Source organism: Mercurialis annua, linkage group LG7 (assembly GCF_937616625.2).
Source record: "Mercurialis annua linkage group LG7, ddMerAnnu1.2, whole genome shotgun sequence".
Taxonomy (NCBI): domain Eukaryota; kingdom Viridiplantae; phylum Streptophyta; class Magnoliopsida; order Malpighiales; family Euphorbiaceae; genus Mercurialis; species Mercurialis annua.
Window position 1 is genome coordinate 43,152,657 of NC_065576.1, and position 20,798 is coordinate 43,173,454.

General features: G+C 34.3%; 5 protein-coding genes across 7 annotated transcripts; 1 reads left to right on the forward strand and 4 right to left on the reverse strand.

Moving 5' to 3' along the window:
- Positions 1 to 2,257: 2,257 nt before the first annotated feature.
- LOC126655850 (chromatin remodeling protein EBS) lies at positions 2,258 to 9,181 on the reverse strand. Of its 2 annotated transcripts, XM_050350185.2 has the most exons (6): positions 8,733 to 9,181; positions 8,116 to 8,458; positions 7,928 to 7,996; positions 3,941 to 4,079; positions 3,707 to 3,861; positions 2,258 to 2,550 (listed from the first exon to the last, which is right to left on the reverse strand). In XM_050350185.2, the coding sequence occupies exons 1-5, from the start codon at positions 8,803 to 8,805 to the stop codon at positions 3,835 to 3,837; spliced, it is 651 nt and encodes a 216-aa protein (XP_050206142.1). In that variant the 5' UTR covers positions 8,806 to 9,181; the 3' UTR covers positions 2,258 to 2,550; positions 3,707 to 3,834. The 2 variants fall into 2 exon arrangements, with proteins under 2 accessions (XP_050206142.1, XP_050206140.1); XM_050350183.2 differs by lacking the exon at positions 3,707 to 3,861 and having other exon boundaries at positions 8,733 to 9,177.
- Positions 9,182 to 10,663: 1,482 nt separating this feature from the next.
- Positions 10,664 to 13,811, reverse strand: LOC126657534 (plant UBX domain-containing protein 4-like). The gene is made up of 4 exons (XM_050352238.2): positions 13,188 to 13,811; positions 11,785 to 12,064; positions 11,366 to 11,461; positions 10,664 to 11,125 (listed from the first exon to the last, which is right to left on the reverse strand). The coding sequence occupies exons 1-4, from the start codon at positions 13,706 to 13,708 to the stop codon at positions 10,748 to 10,750; spliced, it is 1,275 nt and encodes a 424-aa protein (XP_050208195.1). The 5' UTR covers positions 13,709 to 13,811; the 3' UTR covers positions 10,664 to 10,747.
- Positions 13,812 to 14,533: 722 nt separating this feature from the next.
- Positions 14,534 to 15,841, reverse strand: LOC126655382 (glycine-rich RNA-binding protein 4, mitochondrial). 2 transcript variants are annotated; one of them, XM_050349547.2, is made up of 5 exons: positions 15,736 to 15,841; positions 15,510 to 15,590; positions 15,337 to 15,405; positions 15,097 to 15,203; positions 14,534 to 15,011 (listed from the first exon to the last, which is right to left on the reverse strand). In XM_050349547.2, the coding sequence occupies exons 1-5, from the start codon at positions 15,755 to 15,757 to the stop codon at positions 14,898 to 14,900; spliced, it is 393 nt and encodes a 130-aa protein (XP_050205504.1). In that variant the 5' UTR covers positions 15,758 to 15,841; the 3' UTR covers positions 14,534 to 14,897. The 2 variants fall into 2 exon arrangements, with proteins under 2 accessions (XP_050205504.1, XP_050205503.1); XM_050349546.2 differs by lacking the exon at positions 15,736 to 15,841 and having other exon boundaries at positions 15,510 to 15,701.
- On the forward strand, positions 15,744 to 17,364 carry LOC126655383 (uncharacterized). Its single transcript, XM_050349548.2, has 3 exons — positions 15,744 to 15,869; positions 16,734 to 16,941; positions 17,035 to 17,364. Exons 2-3 carry the CDS (start codon positions 16,750 to 16,752, stop codon positions 17,164 to 17,166), a joined length of 324 nt encoding a protein of 107 aa, XP_050205505.1. The 5' UTR covers positions 15,744 to 15,869; positions 16,734 to 16,749; the 3' UTR covers positions 17,167 to 17,364.
- Positions 17,365 to 17,440: 76 nt separating this feature from the next.
- On the reverse strand, positions 17,441 to 19,921 carry LOC126655381 (protein NRT1/ PTR FAMILY 6.4). The gene is made up of 5 exons (XM_050349544.2): positions 19,739 to 19,921; positions 19,540 to 19,651; positions 19,243 to 19,460; positions 18,601 to 19,148; positions 17,441 to 18,513 (listed from the first exon to the last, which is right to left on the reverse strand). Exons 1-5 carry the CDS (start codon positions 19,739 to 19,741, stop codon positions 17,634 to 17,636), a joined length of 1,761 nt encoding a protein of 586 aa, XP_050205501.1. The 5' UTR covers positions 19,742 to 19,921; the 3' UTR covers positions 17,441 to 17,633.
- Between the last annotated feature and the right edge of the window lie 877 nt (positions 19,922 to 20,798).

Below are 20,798 nucleotides of genomic sequence, written 5' to 3' on the forward strand. Positions count from 1 at the left end.
TAACTTTTCAGTGTTGAGATATATTATCCTATTATTCTTGTTTTTGAGGTAAATTTGTAAGGAGCCCATTGAAATATATAAGAAAATAGGCCTAATGGTAAAAAAACCCAAATCTTTATGATTTGTTGCAATTATATCCAAACCTTTTATTTTTTGCAATAATATCCAAATTGCATTTTTGTTGTTGCAATAATATCCAAATTGCATTTTTTGTAGTAATAATAGTCAAATTGATGGCCAAACTTGTTGTTTTCAATTAAGATATTAGGTTATTATTATGTTTTGATGTATAATAATATAGTAAAAGTCCCAAACAATGACAAAAAACTCAAAAAAAATCATATAAAAAGTGCAATTTGGATATTATTGCAACAAAATAATGCAATTTGGATATTATTGCAACAAAATAATGCAATTTGGATATTATTGCAAAAATTAAAAGGTTTGGATATAATTGCAACAAGTCGTAAAGGTTTGGGTTTTTTTTGCCATTAAGCCAAGAAAATAACATTTGGTGACTTTTAAATAAGGACAGTAGAAATTCATACTATTAATTGTGTTTTTTAAAGGCTTAATTAATTAAAAACCACTCACCTTGTAACTTTTTTTTATTTATACCACGACCTAGGAAAATTTTCAAGTGTACCCTATTTTTGATTTTTATGTTTCGTTTGTACCCCAAGAGTAATTTTTTTGATAATTTAATTAATTTAAAGATAAAAATATTAAAAATAAGATATATAAATGATTAACATTAACGTTTTATTAGAATATAGGTTAAAAATGAAGGACTAATTTAAACTTTTTTTTAAAAGAAAATAGGTCAATTCAACTCATTAGGGTAGAGATGAAACATAAAAATCAAAAATAGGATACAATTGAAAATTTTCCTAGGTCATGCTATAAATGAAAAAAAGTTACAAGGTGGGTGATTTTTAAGTAATTAAGCCTTTTTTAAACTGTGTGATAAAAAAAAAATAGACCGGATAATTTCTTTTCTTTTTTTGTACAAAGTCCATGAATATTTTTTAAACGGATCTCAACTATAAAAGTATGAAATACCTTCAAACATTCTACATTAAAACTAATTCACACCTAAATAGTGTACGTCTTTTGCAAGAGGCAGATTCTTTTTCTAAATTTTAAATGGTTGCATACATAGTTCAAACCGTATCTTTAGATAAAAATATTGGACTTATTTTTATTTAAATTTTCTCAATTTCTTTTTTTCTTTTTTTGACAATAGGTGTTGTGTATTATCCGATGAAAGTTAAAGTAAATTGATTATTTGAATTTGATATTACTGTTCACTAAACAATATTAAATTACGATTCATTGTAGTTTAGCATGAAAATAGTTGCTCCATTGCAACATTTAAAGATAAACGAAGTGTAAGATTAACATGATATTATAAAAAATTTCTTAGTTGCACATAATATTTTATGGATCTTCCTCACAAGAATTCAACTATCTTTAGACAAGAATATTTTATTTTCTTAATAGCAACTCTAATGAGTTTTACTAGGTTGGAATTGATTTTGCAAATTAAGCAATGAAATCCCATCCATCCATTGCTAATCTGCTTTACCTTACAGTTCGAGCTTTCTTACGTGAATTCCAAGAAATCGCATACCCTGATTTTTGACGAGACTTCCTTTCAAAATACCAGTGTTAATCTCCTTGCCCTTTATTTTCCTTTCTCAACTCTCATTTGATTGATATAATTATGAGAGAATCACAACACAACATAAAGAATGATTGAAATAAGAATTCCAACCGCATTGAATTTTGAAGCACGCTTCTCTTCATCTTAGATCGCTAAAATTGCTTACATGATTCCATGGCATGACTCCTTGCAGTTGCCCATTAGGAGTGATTTTGAGTTGGCAAAAACTACAACTACACATTTTCAGCTGAAAATTGTTACATGCAAAATTTGCATTCAAAATGCTTGCAATAATCTTACACTTGAATGCAGACATGGTTCTCAACTGGAAAGATGCCATTCTCAGGTCTACTCAGGCAGACGAAACCTATAACCAATCCGATAAGCTACGAAAGACATAGAACCTTCCTACACACCGACACTCATCTAAAATAACGATTAGATGAAGTAGGATTCGCCTAGGTTCTACTTAAGAAGGTTGTCCATTGATGAAACATAAGCACCACTCGACAATGTTCAACTCAGACGACAACTCTTTTTCAACCACAACTCCCTCAAAAAGGGCTTTCAGGCACACACTTATAGCGATACTTAACAAAGAAAATCCCATGGTTTTCCAATGTGTTCAGTTTGATTTGTTATCAAAGGAGAACAGTACCCAAGATGACATCGACAGGCACAAAGTTGATCACCTAAAAGTCCATTAACACATACAAACACTACGAAAATGATGAATAATAGAAAGCCTCTGGTTTGTGCAAACACAGCATCTTCTCAGCACTGTACAATTCAACAACATACTGGAGCTAATGTGCAAGAAAAGTACCTTCCCAACAATTACAAGACTAAGTCATATATTACCTCTTCCTTCTCTTCGACTCCACCTAGCAAAATAATTTAAAACAAATCAAACTACATTAGAAGATAAAAAAGAATACAATCCGAGATCAAAAAACAGCTTTTACTCGTAAATGAAATACGTCATCTATGCATGAGCAATGATTCCCATCTTTTTCAAATTGCAACTAAAAACTGCCTGTGTTATTTAACATCTCGGTTTTTTTTAATACATGAAATACTAAACCTACATAATTTTCATCTAACTCAGCTGGCGTCATTGTTCTGAAACTAAATACGAAAGCCAAGGTGATATACACCAATCTACATGCATTTAGCTCAACTAGAAGCCGTGTTGGACGAATAGTACGTGGTTGAACTCTGTGGTCAGCATTAAAATACTGTAGTGGTCCATAAAAGAAAAGGCCTACACTGTGCAGAACTGATTCGGCAAAATGCCTTTTCATAGGCTTCCATGTTAAGTGCAATAAATTTTATATCCATCAAGTGAAATCAATCATTCTCAGCTCCACAATCCATAGTTGGAACGAAATTAAATTTCTACATTTACTAAATTTCCGCATTTAGTCCTACTCGGCAGCCTAGAGACTTTCAGGATATCAGAAAAAGCAAGACAGTGCAACCAAATGGCAATGCCAGAATCTATTTTAAATATTATAAAAACAGAATTTGATTTTTATAAGGCAATCACAGGCATAGAACAGGAAACACAAAACTGGATTTTGCAAATACTAAATAATCACACTGTCAGCCCATGATAGACTCGATAGAACTCCATAGAACTACAATATCAGCAAGAAAAATATTTTGTTCTTTTATCAAATGTTATTTATTGATTGATTAAGCAAATCCCCAAATCCATTACTTAGGCCTTAAAATATTGCACCTATATCAAATTGATACAGGAACTCAGGAACTGAACTCCAACCATGCAATACTGATGCTCTCCATATAACCAGGGTAGAAAACAAATAAAAAACAATTTCTTTAACAGAAATTTACTGATTTTACAGAAGTAATATCACTTGTCATGGTAATATAAGGAATGGCCAATTGGCCATAATAAGTCACTAAAGAGGACAGCTACAGAAGTTCTATCTGGTTAAGATTACAGAGAAGGTAGACGATTGTTTTTAAGAAAACCGGTCATGTGATCAAAGTGAACAGACTGAGCATTCTTACGAGGTTACAATCCTATTAACGAGAATGATGCTTGATTCAAATGACTGATTAAAAGAATGCTCGAGAAACACTACAACTTGAATTGGCAGAGAGAAAAAGAGTATGGCATCAATCATCACGCATCCAAATCAATAACTTGTCCAATGTTCCTCATACTACAAAGACAACAGTAAAAATAAATGAGGATCATCTCTCCACCCACAATCAGAGTCTAACAAGGATCACAAATCTCACCTTGGCCTCAATAGACGGTGATACTGGGAATGCATTTAAAGATCTTTTTGCATCATCATCAGAGGAGCAGTCCGAACAAAGAAAGTGTTCCAACTTTTTGGCTTCTTCAATTGTCATTCCCATACAAGAAGGATGAAACCTGTAAGATACAAGCATGTCAAAAAAGCATGGTTCTTACTTATGGTACCACCGACACACATTTCTTCAAGTTTAAAGTAGCAATCCAATCAAGATTATAATATCAAGCTTTAACACATAAAGAGGTGCATCCTAATCACTAAATCATCAAAGCTAGTATGTCATCTATTTCCAAAATTTTAAATTCAACTGCATTAAGTTTAAAAGGGCTTCCCACGTGCATAAAGTGCTCCCCGGCTATCATCGTGGTAGAAAGAGGGTACAATTGTACACAAGCCAGTGACCTACAGGTGATCAAATGAGCAGATTTACCAATGCGCCAAGGCTCGTAGTATCCATCAAGCTTCAGTTCTAATCTATTTTTTCGTCATCTAATGTGCTCTCTACTCTATTTTAATTCGATGTAGGACAATATCATAAAGTTCCCCTTCAAGATTCTAGTTGCCCGCAAAACAAGACAATCTCACAATGCTTAGATGCAGCCCAATCTCATACAGACATTTCATATTTATATAAAATAGTATCACAAAACTAGGTTGGCTCTAGGAATCTTTCTCTTACATTTGAACCAAATTAGGGCTATAACTATCGAAACATTACCTAGCGCAAGTAAAACCAACATCAAGGACATACTAGGTCATCTTGTGCTGAACATGCCATGCTAATCTAGAAACACGAGTTCAAACTATGTCAAGTTCTCTCTTTCCAGTATATCTTCTATAGATGTGCACTTTACCTAAATGTTTAAGTTAATATTCAAAACAATGTTCAAACAGCCAGTCAACTAAATTGAGCAGCCTCTTGCATAATATATTCTAGAAGACATCATTGCCATTGCTTAAACAAATATTAAAATGTAATTTTCTGATGGTATATCACAGCTATATCTACAGTGTTGAATAAAATTCGACACTCAACACAAGATGATTCTTAATTAAAAGAAAATAAATCAAAGAAACTCAAGAAAATATTTTACAGTACACTATGATGAGATTGTTGTTGACGTTCACTAATAGCACATGACATTAAAACATATCAAAGCACCATCATAGTAATTACATTTTAGATACTGAAAGCACCTACAGCACATTTTTAATAACATAAGCTTATAATGAGTGTACAATTCTCTTTAATCACCCATTGTTTGAAAGCAGATATTGAGCATCACCAAAAATAATCTCAATTGAATGTTTAATTTCATATTTTAAGCCCCTATATATGTTAGAAATACTGCCTTTACTTCTTATAATTATATGTTGATGTGTCAAATAACCAATTCACCCCAAAGCAAAAGTTGTTGGGTGAGGCTTCAACAATAGTTTTATTATCTTAACAATATGCAATCAAATTGTTTATGCAAGACTGCAAATCAGAGTTCAAGCATTTGATTTTATACATTAGCTCAACAGAAACTAGGCCGACCAACCTACAAGCATGATCTGTTTGCTTCAAGCATAATACAAAGACAGGTAAAAATGGTATAAATTCAACCTAGGGATGATAGTCATCTTACTTTTCTCAGATTATGTTGTGATTTGCAAACAAACATTGTTACAAGAGACACAAATTTCAAGTTGCATTAAGACCCTACAGCCTTTTAGTTCTAGAATTGTTGTTTATTAGCACAAAAGGCTAACAGAAAAGCAAGGATCAAGGCCTATAGAATAATATGAAGTGACCAACAAGCATTATTGAAATGATTTCACAGTTCAAAAAATTAAGATATTCTGATTCCATTAGTTTCTAATAGCCGTTCCCTTTTCATTTGCACAGATTCCATTTATTCAGCATCCAACATTTCTCAGTCAATAGTCAGTCTTTAGATACTCATTTATCATTCAATAATTTTGCCTGTGCCTCTAGCCACTGAGAATATGCTCAACCATAAAGCAGTAATAAATCTAGACAGAATATGGTAGATGAAACAAGAAAATGGATGCATGAAATATAATCATAATATTATAATGTGAATTGCCAACCAATTCAAAGGATTGACATAACAGATTGGTAAGCGCAATCATATCTAAGGTCACAAGCAGAGAGGATCAAGATTGTAGGAGGAAAACAAGAAAAAAGTAAAGAAGTTGAATTTCTACCAGGGTTATTTGAATGGTTCCATTCATATTATATAGGGAGGAAAACAAAATTTCCATTGCTGGATTACATGAGTGAGAAACAAGGAAAATAGATTCGTAATTTGCGCTTTCATTGTAATTTGTAAGAAGAAAATTGATGGAAAGAACATGGTAATGTCTTATCTACCCATTCACAGAAGTTATATTAGAAACTATAAAGTCTTACGACATACCAGTTGGAGGGATATTTTGACTGGTAAGAGAAGGAAATTTAGGAAGTTGCTCTATTCTTGTAACTTGTATATTTCCACACTAGCACATCTAATTTCCCTTTAATATGTCCCACCTTCTTCTGGTCCATTTAGAGCAAGTCTCATAAGACGAATCCTCGTTATATGAAGTATGAACAAAAAATACACTCAGATTTCCAAATTTTTCCAAACAAATATTTCAAGAAGATACTTTACTTAAGTCCACTGCGTAAATAACGGCGAGGATCCAAAACATTTACTTATGGCACTACAAGCCCATAATGGAGCAACTACGCCAGGGCTACAGGACATCATACTACAAGTAATTCTAACATGATCATGATAATTTATCTGGAGGAGGGAAAAGGGAAAAACTGAATGAAACTAAAAAATTAAAAAATCTTACTAGCATGTCTTACAGGTTGCTGAAGCTCCCTAATGTCAAAATTTATCCCTAATATGAACAACTTTACAATTCAAACAACTGTATTCTTCATACAAGAAGTTGGCCCCCATAAAAATTGGCGAGTTGAAGGGCCTGGCTCCTGTCCATGGGAAAGTTTTCGGAAAGGATGGCTTTTAGTTTTACAACATTTGCAACATGTAAATGTGTCACTTGAAATTAATGAACAAAGACAAGCCTCGATGAATTTCTAATCAAATTTACTATTATAAGAACTATTAATAAAATAAAATCCTAAACAGGGAGCATGCTATAAGTATTTGGCATTAACAAAACTTAACTGCTACTGCATCTTACATTTCCAATTAGTATCATTATGCATATTCTTATGTATGTACATAAATTCAACTGACCGATGAGCTTGCATAACCTCACTCATTAGCTTAAGCAAGAATCTCACTTAGTTCAAGCTACAGCCTTTTAAATACTCCCAAAACTTGGCTCGTCAATTTTAAAGACTTGGCAGAAATGAGCCTTAACTGAAACAAGCTGATAGGCCTATACATTGCAGGTGAAATAAAAAATACTTGTTTAAATTGAAAAAATACAAGCAGATAAAATACATTTCTTTCATCAACAAAACTTTCTCCAAAATATAATGAAAATGGCAGCATGCCTCAAAGTTGTTAATCTGAAAATCTAGTGAGTATCACACGAGTCTTAGTAAACTACTATATAGTTGAATGACCATTTATCTACAAATACATCCTGATAGTTGTTTATGGTCTCATTCCAAAATTTTAAATAAATTGGAAAACATTGGAAAACAGAAACAGTTCTCAAGGGCTTTCAGGTCTAACATCAAATGAACCAACTAAAAAAATAAAGTGAGAAGTGACCATATAGCTCTCACTAGTAACGCAAATGAATTAATTTCCACAAAACAAATGTCAAAATTAATCACAAGAAATAATAAACAGCGATAATAATGCTAAGCCACAGTGCTTCATATTCAATGTAGGTTCAAGAAATATCAAAACAAGTGGATTTAATCCCTGTAATTTGACTAATTAACCATATGAAATTCTTAAAACAAAGTGAGAGTGTCAAACAAAGTTACCAATCTTTGCATCCCTCGCACTGCACCATTAGATCATCCGGATTGTATGGCATTTCACATTTGCAGTACCTTGGAGAACCAAAAACAAACAATGGAGCACCAATCAACTCAACATTACAACCAAAACAATAAACCAATCCAACACCAACCTAACACAAACAATGAAACAAATGCATAAGAATACTCACACAGCTACACGATCAGGCGTAAAGCCGCCAGTGGAAGCTTTATACTCAAACCTACAAAAGTAATCCTCAGCTCCAACATTTTCAAGCTTAGTATAGTTCTTAAAGGAGTGCACAATGCACTTCCCTTCAATAGTGTGAGCACTTTGCACATCATAATGGTCCGATAAAAAAAGCTCTTTCGCCCCATGGAACTGGCGGCGGCCACCGATAGATTCCTCAGGTCTGTAATACCACCTGACACGAACTTTAATGTTATTCCTATGATCAGCTTCAAGTTTCTCAACACGAGCCACATAAGGAGGCTTATCAGAGTCTGATGGCCGCATCAAAACACAATCACCAGCTGCAAATAACAACAGAACATTAACACAAACACAAAACCTGCATAATTAAGAACTTTCAAGAAATTTTTTTAAAAAAAAAACAAAAAAAATACAAAGAGACCCAATTATGAAAATGAAAAACAAAAAGCTCCCCAATACTCAAAGTATAAAAAAGGAAAGACTTTGAAATCTGAATAGTAAAAAAGACTAAAACTTTCCTGAGAAATTCATGGGTTGGCATTGAAAAAGTAAGCAAAAATTAAGGGGAAAAAGAGGGGTAAAAGAGTAAATTACGTCGAACAACTTTGTTGGTGCCTTTGATATTGTAAGAATCAAGGTCTTTTTTTCCAGGTTTGGTCTTAGCCATGAATGAGTAAGAAGAGAGTCTGAATAAATAAGAATAGGGTCAAATTTGAGAAAAATTATAAATACGGGGGTGAAATGTGAAGAATGAGAAGCAAAATTTGGAAGATTTGAGGAGGTTTTAGATGGGTTTAGAAGAAACCCTAAAGAAAAAGAGAGCAGCTTTATTTTGAAGCTCTGAGTTTTAGAGAGAGAGAGTTAGAGAGAGAAGTGAAGGTGGGTTTTGTTGCTATGCGAGCAGAAGAAAGATGGAGGACACGTCACTGTCCATTCTGTGTATTTTATTGGAGGAAATGTTTTCAAAGGAGGAGGAGGAAACTGTTGCTATATACAGTGTAGAGTCTAGCTACTGTTTTTTCTTTTTTTTGTCTGAATCTGAGACAGCAAATAAAATTTGACAAAACAGTACAAGTTTTTAATGATTTTTGCAAAAATGCATATTTGGATTTTATGTTAATTGAGTATTTTTGCTGCAATTTATATATATATTGAGTCTTTATATTTTTAGGTTTATAAATATTAAATTTTCTATCACAACAAAATATTAGATCGAGAAAACTTACTAATGTTTAAGAAGTTTAATATAGTATTGCCAAGACCGAATCTTTCTAGCTCTTTCTCGGCTAGATTTGACTTATTTTTACGAGTACTTCCTAAGATTTGAGCCTTTTATCACCAACTTCTTAAATTTCATTTTCGACATGTAAACTCGTTTAGTTTCAGTTTGATAATCGGCAAAACTCCTTTTATTCAAAGGCGGAGCTAGAGGTTTCGGTCTGGTGGGGCCGTCAGCTTAAGCCAAAACGACTCTTGGCTTAAGTTGGCAGCCACACCCTACTAAAACCTCTAACTTCGCGTCTGCTGATTTATAAAAGGTAGCCAAAACGGTGTCGTTTTGGTTATAAAGAAAAATAAAGCCAAAATATCACCTTCCTCGTTATTTTAGAGTTTAAGTTTGCAGTTGGCACGGTGCGGCAGCTGGGGAAATGGGGCACAAACGATCGGAGTAACCGGTCCCCTGAGGACTTTCTCCGGTCAAGTGGCGCAGTCACGCAACTCGGATTATTTTTCAATTATAGCATATATAGGGAGAGTATTTCCCTATTTATGCCGTATTTCTGTATTTCTCAGTTTGTGCTATTTACCTTTATGCTTGCAAGCAAAATAATTTTGCGAGCGGTGTGCTAATCTTTATGGTGCTCTCCGGTCATTTGGTGAGCAACCCTTTATCACCAACTATGGTGATTAAACGTTATTTCCAATATAATTATAAAAAGTCAGACATTTTTAAAAAAAGAACACCTTCTTAGAACATCCATATTAATATGGACTACTGTTGATTTTTTTAATTTTTTTTAAGAAAACAAGATAAATTTTAGAGATAATGCTATAAAAATTCATAACTATATATGTTTTTGATCACATCACAAATTTTCAATTGTATGTCAAAAGTTTCATTTTTTTAATTCGAGGTTATAATATAATAACATGACTGTTAAAAATGATGTCCAACTCAGCAAAATCATATCAATAAATGAGTGACACATCAGCTCATGCATACGATTAAGACGTTTTAAAATTCATAATTAAATTGAAAAAAAAAATATAATTTATGAATTTATTTAACATTACCCCTAAATTTATAACAAAATTGAAGCTAAACGAAAATTAGGCGAGTCTGACAAAAGAATAAAAATAAAGTAAATTATCAGATAAAATTTAGTCCGGACTTGAAAATAAGATCATGGTTTTACCACTGAGCAAATTGGCTTATAATGCCGTGATCCATACTAACTACCATAGCAGTACCTAGAAGTTGTGGATTTCATGAAGCACTCTGTCAACTTAAAGTTAGAGCAGTATGCAATTGGAATAACTAAATTATATTTTCCAAAATCTCCATAGTAACAAATAAAAGGATAGTTTAAATCCCATCATGAATTTGTTTAAAATTTCTGAATAACAACAGAATTTGCAATGCCAGCCGCTTCTATCGTCTGCTCCGAATCGGTGAGCTGTTTTGGAGGAAATCCCATCACTTGCAGTTGGTAATTTCCCTCTCCTCCAGGTCTTGATGCATCGATGAAGCCACGTATATCTCTAATAGTATGATGCAAGTTGAATCGAGATACCATTCGTGTTCCATCTGCTAACCTAAGCTGAACTGAAGTAGTTGGCTGTGAAGAATCTACAACTAGACCTACTGATGGCAATGGAGCGGCCATCAAAGAAGCAGCGGGGGAAGTTGAACCAGTGGCTGTGTCACTGTTGTTACCTAAAGTTCTTCCCGTTCCTTGGAATGAAGTCTGGCGTTTCTTTGGTTCCTGCAATAGGACAGGAAGACAATAAACAGAAATGCTAAAACCGAATATGTTGAAAACGGATATAGCGAAACAATATTGTTCATACGAATACGTTACAAATATAAAGTTTTGGAGTTTTAGTAGCGGTTCTTGAAATAAAAATAAACATTAAAATGTACGACTTGATAAGTTTCCGCGCAACATAGATGATTACAAAACAGATGAAAAAAGAAAAGAAAAGAGCAGGAACAAAGCACTTACCAAGTAATTTTCCTCCCGTCTCATGAGATCAAGATGGACCTGAGACCTCCTATCTGCAGGTTGAAGCTCCGAAGGACACTCGGACTTCTTGATACTCTGCGTTGAGATGCAATAAGTCATAAGTATGTTTACGTAGTTCAGACGTGTAAGAATCACAGTTAAAGATAGCAGAAAAAACTATGAAAGTTAATGTTCACCCTACTCATAAAATTAAGGTAAACCAATTCATCAACAATTGAACTTTACGATGGAAAACTTTCATCAATCAGGAAGCTAACATTTACTTTAAAGTAAGTTAAACCGGCATATTTAAATAAGAAGTCCATAAGCTATCACACTTGACTAATTGACTAATCAGCAAATTCGATGAAGCACTAATATAATAATATCTTCTAATTACAAAATATTTAAAATTATACCTCCAAGAAAGATGCATTAGCAGGATCATCAAACCTTCGCAAAGGGCCATCATCAATAGTAAAGCCATTCCTCCAAAGAGTCACATTGTGAAGGACAGCTTCAGGTGGTTGAGGAGCAGCAGATGGAGCAGTCTCACCAGAGAGTAATCTCCCAACTCCTGCGAAACTTCTAGAAGTTGAGGAAGACTCGATAGGTCTTTCCACTCCTGAAGTTTTAGCTTGAACGAAAATTGCATCCGCATCATAAGGTTTCTTATTAGGGTCTTGGACCACCATTCCACTGCAAGCCAACGATAGAAATATATAGCATCAAGACATTAATAATAGATTGCATGTAAGATAAGCACAAACATGATTCATATTTATAGACAGTAGTAGAAAGTTATTTAGCATTATAAAAATTCATAAAATAAAACGCTAATTAAGTGAGAAAGCCTCTTTTTTTGTGTCTATTCTTTTCACGCTTGTTCTTTGAGTGTAGACGTTGTTTCTCTCTATATCCTGATCATTGTTTAGGTTTTAGGGTTTAGTGTTTAGATAATAATGATAGCAAGTAAGCTATGCACAATATCATTCAAATTCATAAAAATTAGCAGACAGTTATTTAATGTTAAAAGACAGTTTATAGTCAAGTTACTGTATTCATATCATAAAGTTTAGACTTCAGAGGTTTTGTAACATATCTAGCACATATCTAGCATTAGAGGTTTTGTTAACATGTCTCTAGGCCTAGCCTTAGTTTGAGGAAACCTAATGATAGCAAGTAAGATATGCTCAAATATCATTCAAATTTATAGACATAAGTAGAAAAATTACTTTTCATCCAGTAGTGATAATCCGACAAAGTAACGTTTACTTTGTAAAAAACAAAATAACCATAAAACGCACCTAGATTCTAATATTAATAATTCAAAACATTCTTTTATTTTCTAGTTTTTCTTAAAGAAATATAGACGAATATCTTTTCTTACGCACAAAATAGACATCAAATCAGATGTTGGTCGTTAAGTGATAGACGTGAAACTCAAATTTTCACGCTAAAGAGCATGGAGATTTGTGTGTGTGTGGATCCTTATCCAGCTCTTGAATCATTTGATAGTGAATTGCTAAACACATGTAAACTACAAAGCTAACAAGTAACCAAGAATTTGTATAAGCGAGCAGGCTACCCTGAGATAAAAGATCAAAACGAAACCCTAGCAACGCAAGTAAGAAACTACATTTGTCCTAAATTGCACCTATAAACAAACACAGGCATCAGGGCAGCCTCAGGCAGGGAGAAAAATAAAATTCCAGTTCAACTGAATTCTAGCATAATTTTCTAAACGCCTAAATTAAAAATACGGCAATTAACTAAATAAACTCGAATTAAACTAATAATATAGCTTAAATAACAAAAATACCTCTTCTCACCGCCGGTGTAATACTGCTCAGGCTGATAATCTCCATCCTCGTCATCATCATCACTACCAGACCCCAAATCCGGAGCACGATTCAGATCAGCAAGAGTACGGATTCCACCACTCACCTTACTTCCACCACCGCCGGACTTAGCCGGTTTTTTCCCGCGGGATCGCAACCGGTAAGGAACGCGAGACGGAGGCGCAGGAGAAGGAGAGCGAGACCGCGACCTTGACGGAGAGAGCGAAGGATTGTAATTAGGAGAGTCGGATTGTTGTGAAGAAGATGAAGAATTAGTAGCGGCTGCCGCCAAAGGAAGCGGAACAGCATCGTCGACGTCGACGGCGTTAATGTTAGTAATAGTATTGCTGTTGCTGTCGAAAAAAGTTGAAACGGCGGCGTCTAGATTCCATTGGTGACTCTCGAGGTAGAAGAGAGCTTCTTCTTTGGATGAAGAGGTAATTTCGGTGAATGAATTAATTAGGGCTGCTGAGTTTGCTTCTGCTTCTGTAGTGCTCTCCATTGTTGAGTTTTTTTCTTTTTATTTTGTTCGTTGGTGATTGGTTGGCGTATTTATATATGTTTTGAGAGACGACGGTGCCGTCTCCGGTTGGATGTCTGAGTAGAGGTGGAAATTGGGGTTCTACTATTGACCTTTTATTTGACTAAACCCGATTTTAATTCTTAATTTTAGCTAATCTTACAAATAAAGTTTCATATAAGTTCTAAATCTGGTACTTCATGTCTTAATTGTAAAATTTTAAAAATTCCATGTTATATATATTTAAATTAAAAAATTATATTAAATATTAAACACACACAAAAGTTTGTGGTTGGTTTTGTGCATTTAAGCCATAAAATAAATATAAAATAACGCAAATTATACAAAAAAAATACTAACTTTTAATAAATATTATATTATTTGTAATTAACATTCAATTAAGTTTCATCAAAATACTATTGAAATTCTATTATAACTGTATCTGAATCATGTTAAAAATAGCACCAAATTGTTAATGAAAACATATACCTCAGGTTTTTTCTTTGTTTCTTTATTTAAGATAGATTTATTGATGAAACATAAATTACAAAAAGTAAAAGTCAAAAATAAAGATAAATGAAAATTACTACTATGTTGAAAGATAAAGAAAAATTACTATTTTGCACAAGAATTAAAAAATAAATTGCTAAATTTGTTGTTTTTTTGTTAACTTTTAGGTATATCCTTAATTTAAATATTTAGATATTCTCAACATTATAATTGTATATTTAAAAAACCAATCACTTATTACAATTTTTTTCATATTATTGAATAAAGTGACTATTCATGACAATCAAGAAAATATGATAGAAATAGTTACAACTAATGAAGAATAAACTAGATGAGTTTCCAAAATAAAACATTCTATTATAACATTCGTGAAATATTACTGTAGTCAAAATTTGGAAGCACATTAAAACAGAAACTGAACCAAATGCATTTAGTACACTATTTGCTCAACACTTTGGAAGTACATGAATTATACAACCAGGCAGCAACATTATGAGCTTCGAGTCCATCCGCCAACGGGGATGCAACGAACACATAAATGTCTTCAATTCTGCTACTACAAACCTAACATTCTGCTACTACTTAACTCGAGTTCTAACTTGTTTAAGAGAGACTAGAGTAAGCAAGACAGCAGCAGCTCTCAACTCTAAAGACGGCGAGTTCAAGCATTGCGACTAAAGTCATCTGCTGCATTAGAAATGCGTGGGACGACAACCGGTCCACCACGAACCTTTTCAAGAGCAAAATTTACTCTCAATGGTCGGCCTAACAATGCCTGCAAATTAAACCTGTTTAAACCTATTTGACCAAAACGGAAGAAATAAATTTTGACAAAGATAAACTAAGAGAATGAACATCACCTTGCCATCCATGGCATCTTTTGCACATTCAGCCTCATTTTCATTTGAAAAACTAATAAATCCGAAGCCTCTTGATCTACCAGTCTCCTTATCATACGCAATCCTCACTGACATACAAATCCATAAAACTTCACACCGAGTGAAAAAAAGACGAAAAATCCACAGTTTATGTTCTCTGAGGCAATTCGTCGAACAGGTAGCTGAACAACTGAATAAGTACATTGTAAATGATATTACTACCTTCACTAACCTCTCCAAAGGAAGAGAAGGCATCTTTCAGGGACTTCTCGTCAACCGACCATGACAAACCTGAAACACAGAGACAATCAACCCAATCACAAACCAAAAAAAGATACATATAAGTAGACAAATAATTCAATTACAAAGCGACTGCGAGAAAGAAAAAATATAACCTGCAACAAAAAGTTTACTGTTTGGAGTTGAAGGAGCTGAGTTGTGAAGCGTTGTTGACGTAGCAGCAGCAACTCTTTTAGCTACAGAGATTACAGCTCTGTTCATTGTTAATTTATTAACTATGCAGTTAATTAACCAGAGAAAAATTAATATTTTTGGTGAATTAGTATTTGAAAATAATTTTATTTTATAGGTTGTAATGCAATATATGAAAAAAAAACCTACTGAGTTGGGCCTGTTGGCCCATATATCTCTTAAACCTGCCCTTTGATCGGAAGTTAGCAGCACGCAACTGGTTTGGTTCTCGCGGCCGTTCTCAGCGGTGAAAAAGGAGCTTGCGGCTGCAGCTTGAAATCGAGGTCAGTGAACACTGTCTCTCTCTCTTTTTTTTATCTCTAAATCAATCACCGTGAATTCGTATTTATTATCGAACCCTAGAAATCAGTATAAGAAAATCTAACCTTAAACCCTCGACGGTCGGCTCAATACTTATCCCAGCGGCGCCGCCTGTCGTCGGGAGATTAGGACTTCCTTTTCTCTTTTCAATTACTGTTTTGAGTATCTAACTGTGTTTAGATTGACGATGATAATTAAAATTGTATGCTCTAGCAACTTCATTTTCTTATGTTTTTGTGGCTCAAATTAAAATTGTTATGAATTTGTAGAGCTTCAATTAACTGGAATTTTACCCCAATTATGCCACTTTCTTCACAAGATTCTGTGTTTATTTTATGAATTGCATCTCCTTTTTTTTTTGGAAAATAATTGGATGTTTGTAACAATGAGCGTTTCAATTATTGAATAGCATATCTTTTAGGCATCACTTGGGATTAATCATGTGCAAGAATGTATTTGAATTAAATTCTTAAATTCATGTACTTTATTGTGTAACATGTCATTTTGTCTTCTATCAACATGCATTGCTGTCTATGAGTTGAAGGAATTGATTTCTGATACTATATTTTAATTTGCAAGCCCATAATGCAGCCAATGCTAAACTTTCCCCAGTCTCCTAAGTATTTTGGCAGTCCAATTCCCAGGTTTATGGTCGGTTATCATTGGCCTATAATGTCTTCATTATTGTTCAAGTTGATAGCTGATAATGTTACCCTCCAAATTCCACTTTTTTTTTAATTCTTCATTCTTTATCACTTCCATTTTTACTTGAGATTTGATTTTACAAATGAAAGTCACACAGCTAAAGGTGTTGGTGGGTAATGCAGTTACGTAAGTGAAAAAATGAATGCATTCAAGGCTTTCAAAGCTCAAGTACCAATTGCATGGAGTCCTAACTTATACATAACCTTGGTGAGAGGCATGCCTGGAACCCGGAAACTTCACAGACGTACTTTAGAGGCGTTGCATCTTGGAAAATGCAATCGGACTGTCACAAAACGGAATACTCCGTCTCTCAGGGGAATGCTCCAGCAGGTTTGATTGGGAACTCAGTACAATTCTTTAGTTTCATGTAGCTTATACCAGTTTGTCGCTCAAATAAATATAATATTTTATGTTCTTCTTTAGGTTAAGAGGTTAATTGTAATTGAGACAGAAGAGATGTACAAGGCTCGAAAAGAAAATGAGTTAAAGCACCGCGCTCTTCGTCCTCCTTTGGTCATAAACCACTTGCCTTCGCAGGCAAGCAGTTCTTCTTAGACTATGTTGTTGTGTTATGTACTTCTTCAATGTTCTGCTTTCTGGTCTTATATTTGCATCTACTGTTCCTAAAATCTATTTTCAAGTATCACATCTGTTCAAAGTATGACTGATATAGGGAAGGGAATAGAGTTTATTGGAACGTTATTTTTCAGTTCATGCAATGGATTTAGTCGCGTATCCTACTTTTTGGTCTAATTTTATCTCAAATAAGTGATTGGCACTAAATAAAGTCTTAGAATTTTTATTTGATAAAGAATCGATACACAAGATACAAGCCTGATAACACTTTAATATATTGTTTGAATATATTCACACAACATTCTATCTTAATATTCACTAACTTCAATGAGCCTCAAAATTGAATAATTAACATGAGAATACAACTATAGTTTTTCTATTTCTACTGGCTGCAAATGAAAATACAAATATATTGGACTGTTATAACAGAAATGCACTTGCGAACATTATACTAGGGCTCCCTCCTTATCCACTTCTTTAATCATCAAATCGTTGGTAGTTTTAAGCTCTTTTTCATCACAGTCCTCGGGTTCAGCAGACTGCTGAACTTTGTACTGATGTCGTGTTGCAATTGCGAGAAAAGCAAAAAAATTCAAGACTCCTAGGATAGCAAGCACCCAGTAGAAGTTAGCTAACTTTCCCTTGTTCAAGTTGCTTCTGAGCCAGATTTTCTTAGTCACTTTGTCAACTAAAGACACTAACAAACTACTGACAAAGAAACCCATCGAGAGCGTACTTAGGAACAGCCCTGTGCTCATTGATTTCATCCTCGCTGGTGCCTCTCTGATGAAAAACTCAAGTTGTCCAACATAAGCAAACGCTTCGCCTGCACCCACTAGGAAGTACTGTGGTACAAGCCAGAAAGCGCTCATCTTAGTACCATTTTGAACCGCAATGTCCCTCCTTTCTTTCTCTACAAGAGCCGCAGCAACCATGGCAATTATGGAGAAGATAAGTCCCGTACCGACCCTCTGAAGGCTTGTTAGTCCTTGGGGGTTGTGGGTGATCTTTCGACCCAACGGGACAAAGAGTCTTTCATTGAGGGATGTGAAGAGGAGAATAGAAATGAATAGAAAAGTAGACATTGAACCTGCAGGAATTTCAAAGGAGCCGACCTTTCGGTCCATGAAGGTTGCTTGCTCAATAGTGAAAGTAGTCATTTGAGAGTAAACTGTCCAAAATAGGATACATGTAGACCAAATAGGCATTAACTTAAGCACCATCTTCACTTCTTCAACCTCCATTACTGTTGAAACTATCCAAGGGTTGTTCTTATTACCGCCAGCTGGGGCGTGATCATCCACAATTGCAGCCTTGTCGATACATCTGAGACATCATACGCGTTAGAGTTAGAAAATCTTGTAGATTTCACCTGAAAATACTAATAATTGCATAGCTAAGACAAAGACTTACTTAAACTTGTCTGTGTGAGGGACCTTAGGATTTTGGTAATCATTCAAAAAGCTGGGATGAGAAGGATAAGGAAGGCTCCTCTTCTTCCATGCCAAGAACAAAACCCTCCACATCACAGTTAAAGGGCTTCCTTGAGGCTTCTTAAAACGGTACCATGGTGTCCCACAAAGTAATACAGCTACGGCAATTACCATTGTCCCTGCTGAAATTCCATATCCCCACCCTCTTCCTATGTTATCTTGCATGTATACCAGCACTATTACCGCAAACAATGACCCGAGACTAATGCAGAAGTAAAATCTATTGAAGAAGAAAATCATAGCTTTCTCTTCTTTAGGATCTCCCGAGTCGAATTGGTCAGATCCGAAACCTGATACATTTGACTTGATTCCACCACCACCAAGTGCTATGGTGTACAGTGCTGCATAGAGCAGCGCTAGTTGCTGGCCAGTGGCTTCAATGCACTGATGATGTTGTTTTCTGTAGTCATCGCACGATGGAGGTCTCATGCCAGAGATGGTTGTAGCGAATGTTAACATAGTTACGCCCTGATAACATGATGAACGGAATGTGCTTAAGCGTAAGGGTGTTATTTTATCAAAAGGTTCCAAAATTTTGAAATTCTGAAATTTGAGAGCTTACCACAGCGGTTATGGATGCAAAGATTACAACTGTCAAATACCGACCGAGTTTAGCATCTGCCAAGAAACCACCAAGAAGTCCAAGAAGGTTGAGAGTACCCATGAAGTTGGTAACTATGGTTGCAGATTTTGCAGCTGGAATATGCAGATCTCCAACTAAATATGTCACTAGATTCATCGATATACCCATCACACATATCCTCTCCGACAGCTCGGTTCCTGCAGAAAAATCTCCGTTCAATAGAGCTTCATCTCCGAAATAAACTAACATAAGTTCTGTAAAGAAGAAAACAATCACCTAGAATTAGTCCTGCACCAAGCCATCCTCCAGTTTTTGACTTGTCCACCGGATTTCCACGAAAATCTACCGCAGTGTCCTGATGTGCATCATCATGACTGGTCACTAAAACCTGTTACAATCGAAAACCGTTAAAACCGTAACTCAATCGACAAACAATGCGATAATTAGTATCGGAGCTAGTTAGAGAAGTAGGTACCATCTTTTGAGAGAGAGAAAGATAACAATGTGCAGGTCTGAAACACAATAAGTTAGGTATATATAGAAAGAGTCTATAAAAGAGAACCAGAAGAAGAAGAAATAGGGAAAAAGTGCATGATTAGGAGGGAAATATGATAAGGGTTGGGCAATGGGTAGAGTAAGAATAGTTAACCACAAACTAGTACGAGTGGTATGGAGTCACTTGGTTTGCATTTTGTTGCTTACTATAACCATGTGGGTGTGACCTTTTGGAATTATTATAAAGGCAAAATTCATTTAAAATCCTTATATTATATGTTTTTTTTTGTTTATTTGGTTCTAAGAAATTATACTTTGACTTGATCTTCGATGAATTATTAATTATTGGCTTGATTGTTTTAAAAATCACAAATTTTAGCGTAATTTACAATTTTAATACGAGTTTTCAATTTTGGTAATGTTGGAGATCAACTTTCGAATTTTTGCATTCAAAATACCAAGTAATATTCCATAAAAAAATAATGACGTGGGCACATTATTTTGAATTGTAAAAAAATGATAATTCATGTATTAAATTTTCAAAATTGAAAGTTCGTGTCAAAATTGCAGAACACACTAAAGTTCACAATTTTTAAGATAATCAAGTATATTTATTTTTTTGCAGTTGATACTATGAATGTTAAGATAAGGACATTAAAATAGTAAAAAATATAAATAAAGGGACTTGATGAATTTCAATTGATTTCTAAGGATTAGATAAACAAAAAATGCGTAGTTCGGGAACCTTGAGATGAGTTTTGTCTATTATAAAAGTTTGTGGTTTTGGTTCACACTGCCTTAATCAATCAAGCAAGCAACCAATTGAAAATGACAATCATTCCTTCTATTTTTGGTTCTTATCTTCATTATTATTGTCATAATTATAAACTGAAAATATTTGAACAATTATTTGCAATATTGTATAGTTAGTGCAATGATTGAAACAGATGCTAAATTGTGAGCCATATGCTTAACTTTCTTTTTATTTGGCAGGTCATTAAATTCTAGGAGAAACCAATTCGTTAATTAGCAAGAAAAAT